This window comes from Aegilops tauschii, chromosome 3, assembly GCF_002575655.3.
Source record: "Aegilops tauschii subsp. strangulata cultivar AL8/78 chromosome 3, Aet v6.0, whole genome shotgun sequence".
Taxonomy (NCBI): domain Eukaryota; kingdom Viridiplantae; phylum Streptophyta; class Magnoliopsida; order Poales; family Poaceae; genus Aegilops; species Aegilops tauschii.
In genome coordinates, this window is record NC_053037.3 from 475,993,976 (window position 1) to 476,005,124 (window position 11,149).

Genomic DNA, 11,149 nt, shown 5'->3' on the forward strand with positions numbered 1-11,149 from the left:
AAGTTGCGCTCGGATGAAAGGTTTGAGATCACAGCAATCGCGCGCGACGGCCAACCGATTGAACCCCTCCGGACAAAGGATGCTTTTGCTGCTCAGTGCGGGGTTCTAGTTAGGGACAAGATCCCGATCAGCATCCACCAATGGTATAAGCCTAAGAAGGAAGACCCTGAGGTGTCTTATGTCAATATATGCAGAAAGATGATCTTTGGACTGAGCTGAAGGCAAATTTCACCCTACCGCCAGAGGAGGATCCGGAGAAGCCAGTTATAGAGCAATTAATCAAGTCTCATGCTCTTAAGAAGATGGCAGACCTATTCAGGAGGTGGAAGAATGAGCTGAAAACATTTGTCGACAAAGAAGAGACACCTGAATTCATCGGCCGGTATGAGAAGATCAGAGATCACTGGCCCACATTTGTGGCCCACAAGACATCGGAAAAGAGTAAGAAGATGTCAGCGACAAACAAGATGAATGCTGCGAAGAAGAAGCTTCACCATCGCACGGGGTCAGGTGGCTACCTCAAAGCCTGGCCTAAGTGGGCCAAGTCTGAGAGGGATCTGCTTGATAAAGGGATCGAACCACAGACAATGAACTGGCCAGACCGTTGCCGGACTTGGTTCTTCGGGGCTGGCGGAACCTTGGACCCTGTATCAGGGAGGTGTCGTTGGACGGACGAGCAACTTGCAATACCCGTCAAGAAGATTCAGCACTATATCGATGCAGCGCAGCAAGGGACGTTCGTTCCAGACAGAGAGAACGACGAGCTCACAATGGCCCTCGGGAATCCTGAGCACCCTGGACGGACACGAGGCACGCCAGGCTCCGTTCCGTGGAAGGCTGGTTTTCCGGACGCGGGCTATTACAAAACCCAGGAGAGGAGGAAAAAAGTGGAGCAGATCCAAATTCAGCGTCTGCACGAAAGGGTTCAAGTGCTAGAGGAACGAGACAGCAATAGAGATGCCGAAACTGCCCCCGAAGCTACACCGCCATCTCAGCGTAGAAGCAGCGTGGCTTCCACCGAGCTGCCTCAGCTGGAGCATGCGGCTACTCCTAGCTACCCCGTGGATGCTATCACGGAGTCTCAACATTGCCACCTTATGGCGGAATGGCAGAACTTGAAAGTCAAGGCGGCTGTTGGCTCTGTTTTACCTACTGAACCCGGCGCAACCTACCACTGCCGGCCGATTCTAGAAGGATATGCTAGGGTGATGGTGGATGAAATAACGGAGGGATTTGAGGACCTCCGGCTTGACCACCCTACCGGTGAAGGGGAGACTCGGCTGGGTTTAGCTCTGAAGACTCCATGCCTATGGCGGAAGGAGCTCATCAAGCTTCCGAACTGGACGGCTCCGCCGAGTAAGGGCACTCCGCCTCCTCCTACGCCTCCTCCTACGCCTCCTCCTCCGGCGAGTGATCAGGGCACTCAGCCTCCTTCTCCGGCGCGTGGCGGCACTCCGCCTCCTTCTCCGCCAGCGCCGGCGCGCCAGAGCAGCCAACCTCCTCCTTCTCCGCCTCGTCAGCAAGGGCGGAAGAGACCCGCCGCCGCTGCGGCTGCTCCGGCGCGTCGTAGTCCTTCTCCTCCGCCTCGTAAGCAAGGAAAGAAGACAGCCGCAGCCGCTCTGTCTGCTCTGCCGGCGTCTAGCAGTACAGCTGCCAGAGGCGGGAGGCAATACAGATTCGGTCCTTCTCTGAAGACTCCAGAGAAGTTACCATATGAGAGGACCGAGGAGGAGAACGCGAAGATCGTGCGAGCCGAAGTGAAGAACTTCTTTGAAGGGGTCAAAGCAAAGAAACATCCACCTCCGGAGGAGAAGGTAGATCCGGTGAAAGCAAAGCACACTCTGGCTGCCCTGACAAAACCACCAAAGTCTTCGCCAAAAGGAAACTATGAGCGCGTTCTTGCAAAGGCATATGCCGAAGCGGAGCGGCCGGGAAGTACTGTCAGTGATAAAAGGATGAAAGAACGACGAGCTGGGAAAAAAATTGCCCAGCTCGGCGAACAAGAGAACCAATCGTGCCCCCCGCTCAAGGTGTCAAAAGACATCGTCGCTAATGATCCGGGTATGGTGCCCGGTTATACCGATCTTGGAGATTACCTGCCCGACGATGTACATTATGAAATCATGGAGGTGGACGAACACAAATACCATTACGGGAAGCCTCTCGTCAAAGATGTCAAATCTCTAAGCACGATGATGCGAAGACTACATGATTGGTACATGAAAACCTGCAGAGAGTCTGATGGGATGAGTACTTTAACGCTGAGAGTTAAACCGGAGCATGACCTCGTTGGAATTGAACTGCTGAATGTTCCATTTGAGGATTTCTTCCAGTTTTACAATCTAAAGTCCCTCGATAAAACAACGATCACTTGCTACTGTCTGTAAGTAGTACTACTTCTGTCATTAAGTCTCTCTATATAGGTCAGCTCTTTCATTGCATGTATTTATACTTATCCTCACTATATTATGCAGATTGAAGATCGCCGAATTGAAGAAAAGAAAAATCGGTGATATTGGGTTCATTAATACAAATCTCATAGATGATTATCAGGTTAAATTTCATGCCAAAGAAGCCAAGGCCAACTTGCTACAATCGTTGGTATTAAATCAAAACAAAGATATAATACTCTTTCCTTACAACTTCAAGTGAGTGTTACTGTCTTGTGCATATTCGGTTTCCCTTATTAGTCCAGGTTATGGTAATGTAATTGATGACTTATGCATGCATGCGCAGCTTCCACTATATTCTCCTAGAGATTAAGCTTGAGCCGGGAGTAGTAACCGTCTTAGACTCGAGACGAAAAGATCCCCAGGACTATGCGAACATGACTCAAATGCTCCAGAAGTAAGTTAAATCGATCATTATCCACCATATCAGCAACTTTGTTCATTTCCTGATATCAAGTAATTGTTTTCTTTGTCTGGCAGGGTTTGGAGAAAATTCACCTCAAAAGCCCCGGGACTGCCGAACCAGCTGCAATTTAGACACTCGAAAGTAAGTACTATAGTAGCATGTTCCGCGCATCTCCTAGTGATTCAAGCGCTAGTTTGATCAATACCATTTAGCATGCTTGCTTATCAGTTTGATTGACCTCTATTTCTTGTAAAGTGGTTGTGGCAGCAACCCGGGAATAATTACTGTGGATACTACATTTGCGAGTCCATCCGCTACCATACCTGTGAGCGGGGCTACACTGAAGAACAATATGAAGTGCGTAAGCAATAATATTCACAATTTTATTTTATTACCATCATTTGTGTTGAGTTTCATTTATTCATATATATATGTATTGAACTCCTTCTTCAAATTAGATTTTTCGGAAGCGGGATGAACTCCTAGCAGAAGATCGTATGCGAGGAATTCAAGAGGAATTGGCGGCATTCTTCCTTGACCACGTGATCGCTGAAAACAGAGAATACTATGTGGACCCTGTGTTCCTACAATATAATTAGGAGATTGTATTGTAAGAGATAATTATTGTATATATGTAGTCGGTAGTGTCGGATAGATATACGAGAACTTGTTGTTCGACCAATATCTCGGAGAAGGAGAGGTGGTCAATATCACTTATCTCTGTATGCATATATATATGTTCATGACGATCTTCTGTTTCCTTCATTTGATTACTAGCTAGTGTGTCTACTCCTCTCCATACGTATATAGTACGTAGCGTCGACCAAGCACGGAGATAAGAGAGGACACTTCTCTCTATTAATTAGCTAGCTAACACAATATATGAAACACCTAAATTAACCCCCCCAAAACCCCTAAACCACCCCCTTTCAAAAAAAACAAAAACCTCAGCTCCTGCCAGGTGCTGACGCATGGATGCCTATTGGTCCCGGTTGGTGGCACCAACCGGGACCAAAGGCCCTCCTGCCTGGGCTCCCCGCACCGGCCACGTGGACGGCCTTTAGTCCCGGTTCGTGTAAGAACCGGGACTAAAGGGCTAGGGCATTAGTAACGACCCTTTAGTCCCGGTTCCAGAACCGGGACTAAAGGCCCTTATGAACCGGGGTAAAAGCCCCTTTTCCTACTAGTGTATACTTGTGGGTTATCAAGACTATTTTCTGGCACCGTTGCCGGGGAGCATAGCTCTATTCTTTGAGTCACTTGGGATTTATATCTGCTGGTCACTACGAAGAACTTGAAAGACGAGAAAACAAAAATTTATCCCTCAACTACGAGGGGAGGTAAGGAACTGCCATCTAGCTCGGCACTTGATTCACCTTCTGTTTTGAGTAAGCTTGCGACACCTTTGTCCATCTCATCGGATGAACCACGATGTCGGGGATTCAATCAATCCCGTATACAATTCCCTTTGTCCATCGGTATGTTACTTGCCCGAGATTCGATCATCGGTATCCCTATACCTTGTTCAATCTCGTTACCGGCAAGTCTCTTTACTCGTTCTGCAACACATGATCCAGTGACTAACTCCTTAGTCATATTGAGCTCATTATGATGATGCATTATCGAGTGGGCCCAGAGATACCTCTCCATCATATGGAGTGACAAATCCCAGTCTCGATTCGTGCCAACCCAACAGACACTTTTGGAGATACATGTAGTGCACCTTTATATCCACCCAGTTACGTTGTGACGTTTGATACACCCAAAGGATTCCTTTGGTATCCGGGAGTTGCACAATCTCATGGTCTAAGGAAATGATACTTGACATTAGAAAAGCCATAGCAAACGAACTACACGATCTTGTGCTATGCTTAGGATTGGGTCTTGTCTATCACATCATTCTCCTAAAGATGTGATCCCGTTATCAACGACATCCAATGTCCATGGTGAGGAAACCACAACCATGTATTGATCAACGAGCTAGTCAACTAGAGGCTCACTAGGGACATGTTGTGGTCTATGTATTCACACATGTATTACGTTTTCTGGTTAATACAATTATAGCATGAACAATAGACAATTATCATGAACAAGGAAATATAATAATAACCATTTTACTATTGCCTCTAGGGCATATTTCCAACAAAGAGCTGACCGAGGAGAAAGAGGTCCCCGAAGTTGACGCCATCTCCGATGATCAGGCGAGCCATCGATCCTTCAGTGACCCAACAGCGGAACTCTCAATGAAAGCACCAATTTCGGTGTCAAAACTGGCGGATCTTGAGTAGGGGGTCCCGAGCTATGGATCTAGGATCAATGGGGAACAAGGGACGAAGAACATGGTGTTTACCCAGGTTCGGGCCCTCTCTAAGAGGCAAAACCCTATGTCATGCTTGATTGTATTTGATGTGTATGGTATGGTTACAGAGTCGATCTACCTCGAGATCAGGAAAGCTAAACCCTAGGTTGATGGGGTACTGGATGTTGCTCTAGCCCTAAAGACTAAAACCCTCCGGTTTATATAGACACCAATAGGGTTAGGGTTTCATACGATCGGTTACAATGAAGGAAAGATCATGCTAAATCTTGACTTGGAGGGCACACCACGCCTCCGAAGATCTTCTATCCGGCCACGAGTCCGCGCTCCAGCTTGGCTCCATAGTAGCCCATCAGTCTGGCCCATAAGCAATGGGTGGGCGGTCCGAGGACCCCTTAATCCATGACTCCCTCAACGACGTCGCTGGAAACCCAGTCGATCAACGTGCAGCGCAGTGTGGTCTATATCTGTTGCGGGAGCCGCCGGGGCGAGCAGGCGAGGTTTCAGCTCCTAGTCGTCCGAGACCAACTCCTCATTCATAGTGGACGGAGCCGTAGACGAAGACAAGCTTGATGACTTTGAGTTTACGGAGAAGGTCGACCGACCGAATTTATAGCCGAAGTAGGTTTCTCACACAGTGTCGTGAATGCGGGTAGGCGGGAGGCCGATGAAACCAGTGTGAATGCATGGAAGCTTCTAGAGCCGACCAAAGATGGTTTTGGGGGTGGTACCGGGGTGTTAGAGTCCAACGTGGCAGTTGTCCGAACTCCACCCGAGCTCCCCCGGTTTGGGCCGGTTTGTGGGATTTCGAACACCCGGATCAGTCGAGCCCATTTTGGTGATCCTGGTTGGATGGATAAAAGTGCTAGGATGGCTTGGTCTGAATATTTGCTGACGTTTTGGTGATTTGCGTTGGAGATGCTCTAATAGAGCAAGCAAGAAGGCAATTATTGGAAATTATGCTGAGGCATTCTGAACTTTTTTTTGCAAAAAGGATCCGAACCTATTATAAAGGATCATGAGAAGTACAAAGCATCCCCATACATAATAAAATTACATTGAGGTCCTTGGACCACCAAGCAACCATTGACACCATCAGAACGAGCCGTCGATACGTCGTTGTCGCCACTCCCATACCAAAGTTGACGTGACCTTGTCGATGACAACATAAAGTCTGCGTGCATGTGCCTCTAAGTAACAACGCACCAGAGTTGCAATCGTCGCTGCTGATCCCTTGAATTGATCCAAAGAACGTGACACCAAATCTGGCGGTGGCATACGCATGGTGAGAAATCCTAACATCTTGGAGCTGATAAGAGTCTACGTGAGACCTCTGTCTAATCTTCCCCGACGAACAAATTTGAGGAGGACAAGTCCAAATAACTAATTAAAAAAAAGCGCCGTCATTCGATCGAACTTCGCCCTGAGAGAACTAAAATCTTAACCTACTCCCTCCATTCCAAAATATAGTGCGTCCGCGCTTCCCGAGGTCGAACTTTGACCATAAATTTAACGAACGAGACCGACTGCGGCGGGTGAAAAAATTACATAATTAAAAACTTCTTTCGAATACGAATTCACTGATATAATTTTTGCTCCCGCCGCAATCGGTCTTGGTAGTTAAATTTACGGTCAAAGTTAAAGCACGGAGATAGAGGAAGTACTACATTGTGGAATGGAGGGAGTATCTACTAGCCGAAGCCGAGACACGAGGATGCCCTCCCCGCCACTGGCTGGCGAAGCGGCCGACAAAGAGGAGGCGAATTCAGGAGCTCACTGACGAAGATCAAGGGAAGAAATGCTTTTACTTCAATCTCCTTGCAAGAGGGTAAAAGAAAGACTTGACTCATACGGTATCTAGAAGTTGTTGGGGTCAATGACGCGTTCCTGACTTGGTGCAGTGCAACGCGACAAACATGGACGTGTGTCAGTGACCAGCTGGCATCAAGCAGGACCAGGCACCCGACCCCCTACCGGCCGTGCTACGGCGTCCTTCTCTAGCCCTTTAATATGCGCCATGTCAGCCGCACAAGATACATCTCCTTACTGTCGCTCAAGAAGAAGAAAAAGTAACACGTATACGTAGCCAAATACGTATATAGAAAAGAAAACGCCAACATACGTATAAGTTCCTTTTTGACCACTCCACCTCATGAGTCGCCGTGTTAGGTTGCTGCTTCAGAGTTGACCCGGTCAAGCCTGCAAAGCCTTCTGAGTTCTCACCTTTGTGCTGTGGCATTGACCGGGGTTGACTCCTCCGCCTCCGGCTTCCGATCTTGGCCGACGGGCAGGCGGCCGTCGTGTCTCTCGCCGGCGCCGTCGCGGAACCTCGCGTAGATGTCCCCCTTGTAGAAGCTCCACGTCCTCCACACCAGCACCAGCGACACCAGCGCGCCGAACACGGTGGCCGCCGTGATGATCAGGAACGACCGCTTGAAGCACTCCACCCCCAGGCACACCTTGTCGCGCCCGCCTCCCGCGCTGAACCCGCCGCCGGGCTGCTTGTCGGCCTCGGCGTCGTAGAGCCTTCCGGCGACCAGCACGTTCAGGATGTAGGACCCGACGGGGCTGGCCATGCCGCCGAAGTTGTACAGCGTGGAGTAGTACTTGAGCCCGAACACCTCGGAGATGATGGCGAACACGAGCGGCCACTGCGCGCCGAAGCAGAACCCGATGATCACGGACGCCACGTAGAGCGACTGCGGCACCCCGAGCGCGATCAGGACGTGCCCGGCGCAGGCCAGCAGGAGCACGCCGGTGAGCATCAGCGTGCGGGGCAGCTTGTACCGCTCCAGCAAGACCTCGGAGGCGAAGCCGGACGTGACGCGGCCGGCGTAGTTCCAGATGCTGATGAGGGACACGAAGGTGTTGATGCTCTTGGCCGGGTACCCCAGCGACTGCCCGATCTGGCCCATGTTGTCGATCGCCGTCAGCGTGCCGCCGACGCCGCAGATGGTCGCCACGAACAGCACCAGCATGTCCACGCTCACCAGCGCCTGCAGGATCGTGTAGTCCTCCCCCCTCGCCGGCGGCCGGAACATGTTCTTCACGCACCCGCCGAAAGAGCACGAAGAGGACGGCGGCGGCTCCGACGATGCCTGCTGCTCTGCTTTGGCGCCGGTGGACATTTCGACGTGTGCTGGCTCGCCAGCCACCGTGATGGTTGGCGGCGGGTCGTTGGCGAGGAGGGCGGCGTCCAGTTCGCGCTCGCGGTAAATCTTGTACTCCTGCTTGATGACCACGCAGAGCGGGAGGAAGAGGACGATGAGCAGCGCTGCGGCGGCGATGGAGTAGGCTCCGTGGGAGAAGGTAAACTGCTTCTGCACGACGATCATGACGAGCAGGTAGCAGGCGAGCGCGATGGAGATGTAGAGGAAGCAGAAGAAGGGGTCGCCGCTGGTCTCCTGCCCGCCGCGGCGGCGCGGGTACGGCATGATCCGTATGGTGTGCACGAACACGACGGAGATTGCCGCCGGCAGCCACGCGATCAGGAGGATGAGCGACTTGGTGTCGTCGCCGTAGAAGGCGAGGTAGAGCTGCGTGTAGACGGCGCCGCTGAGGCCGACGAAGCCCTTGAGTATCCCGAGCACGATGCCGCGGCTCTCCGGGAAGTTCTTGACGCAGGTGACGAGCGCGCCGGTGTTGGCGAAGGACTGCGAGTTGGCGCCGATGAAGATGTAGAGGCAGACGAGCCAGACGGGCGGGCGGGCGGTGCGGCCGTCGACGGCGAGGTAGACCATGAGGTAGCCGACGAGGTTCATGGTGGCACCAATGGCGAGCACGACCCATGGCGGCGTGACCTCGTTGAGGAGCCCCGAGAAGACGCCGAGGTTGGCGCCGAGGTCCTTGAAGAAGGAGATGGTGTTGAGCGTCTGCTGGTTGTACCCCAGCGAGGACTTGAGCGTCGTGGAGTAGATGCCGAAGATGTAGGTCGCGCCCGACGCCGTGAGGATGGCGAAGCTCGCGAACACCGTGAACCACCTCCCCACGGCCACCTGCCGGGCGAACCACGGCGTGAAGATCACGCGGAGCGGGCCCTTCGGCGCGGCCGCCGCCACCGGCGACCCGCCGCCGCTGCCGGAGACCGCGTCGAACACCATGGCGCCCGGTGTGGAAGGCTTCCTTTTCCTTTTCTGTTGCTGCTTGTTTCAGCCTTTCGGGGGTTGGTTGGTGTTTGGTGCTGTACTAGTACTACTGCTATCTTGGTCGTAATAAGTTTGTAAAAGTAGTATGTTCCTGTGCGTGGTCGTTGGGGTTAATCTGTTCTTGTGCGCTTTGAGTGAAAAGGATTCTTTCACATTGCTTTGGTTGAGTGGGCTGATTGGGGTTTCACACACGTTTAGTACCGGCAGAGACTTAGAGAGAGAATACAGCTTGACAAATGTGCACTCATTTTTCCGGTAAAGGGAAATCACGGCAGACATGCGCCAAGAAGTCGTACTACTCCTACCATAAAGATTCGGAAGGAAAATAAGTCATCACTGCCCCACTGGCCATAACTACTCCGAATTGTAGCTCTATCCCATGGTCTTCACCTTTTCCATTGAAAATTCAGTAATTTCGGTGCATACTGAAATATTCGTCTTTCTGTCAAAATATTTCAGCAATTTTGGTAGTACACACAAATCAAATAATTTTCAAATTACATTTTGATTTTTAGAATATTTTGTTTGATCTCAATCCAATCGAATTTTTTGGTCCTTTGGCCAAAATGATAACAAAATCACTGACAGTCAGTAATTTCAGATGCCGCTGAAATATTTGCAAAACTGAAATTTAAACCATGGTACTACTACTTTCTGAGAATGGCCTTAAACCTAAATATCTACTCCGTATAATTTATTTATTTGCGGTGGATCGAGCGTACAAGTAAGAGGCGTGTCCATGATTGATAGCAACAAGCACGAGCTAATAGATGAGAGAGAAAGAGAGCAATGTGTGATTGGAAAGAAGTGGTGCGGCACTAGTGTACAGGAGGAACGCGACGCGCGCGTATCATCGTCTCGATCGGCACGCCCGCCGTGGCGTATGTGTGGACCGGGAGACCCGCCGGCTCGCTGAGGTTGATTAGTCTAGACGACTCACTTGATTAAGCCAGCGAGTAATGTAAGCACCGCGAAAGCTTGATGTACGACATGACTAGTACTAGTGCTCCTTCATTTTGGGAGCAGTTCCGTTCATCCCACAGTTGAAATATCTCTCCACCGATTCTTGCTGTGCTTAGTTATGTTTGCTGGACGCCTTACCCACCAAACAGCAAGGTTTGCATCATCATTTAAACTGTAGCACATGGCTTGTCGGTTTTAAATACTAGCAAGGTCAGTTACATTCGAGCCCCTGGTTGTGTGTTACTAGCTCCGTCCTAGTTTATTGGTCTCTTTCGTATTTTGTATCAAATCTTGATCAGAGATTTCACTAACAAAATATTAATGTATGTCACAAAAAATATATCATTGAATTTGTATTTACACATAGTTTCAATTTTTTTTAATGATATGCATTAATAGTTTGGTAGTTAAATTTAAAATCAAAATTTGGCATAAAGTACGAAGGAAACCAATAAATCAGGACGGAGGTAGTAACGGTTTGATATGCCCCTAGTCTCTAAATAAAATAAAATATTGGTCCTGCCCAAGCCACTTATGATTTGCTCCTCTTATGATAGTTCCGGCCAATCGGCACCGTCGAATAACAAAGCACGCCAAGACCCCCCCCCCTCTCCCCGCCCTGGTGACCTGTGAGACTCTTTGTAGTAACAATTTTGAGGAACAATTTGTCTAATTCACATCTAGATGTTTTTTTTAAAATGTCACATCTAAGCTCCCACAAATATATAATGCAGCAACAAGAAACAAAAAAAAAATAGACCACAAACAGAATGGACATCAGCTTAGATGTGACATAACTATGTTACATCTAGATGTGACTTAGACAGACCTTTGGGGAATCTCTCATCCCTCCTTCGTTTGGGGAAAA

The 11,149-nt window shown here is 49.9% G+C and overlaps 1 protein-coding gene across 1 annotated transcript; it reads right to left on the minus strand.

Moving 5' to 3' along the window:
- Nucleotides 1-6,956: 6,956 nt before the first annotated feature.
- On the minus strand, nucleotides 6,957-9,567 carry LOC109783202 (protein NUCLEAR FUSION DEFECTIVE 4). Its single transcript, XM_020341801.4, has one exon. The coding sequence runs from the start codon at nucleotides 9,271-9,273 to the stop codon at nucleotides 7,393-7,395; it is 1,881 nt and encodes a 626-aa protein (XP_020197390.1). The 5' UTR covers nucleotides 9,274-9,567; the 3' UTR covers nucleotides 6,957-7,392.
- Between the last annotated feature and the right edge of the window lie 1,582 nt (nucleotides 9,568-11,149).

Coding starts and splice junctions, on each gene's coding strand:
- LOC109783202 (XM_020341801.4), bottom strand. CDS start 9,273: ATGGTGTTCGACGCGGTCTCCGGCAGCGGCGGCGGGTCGCCGGTGGCG.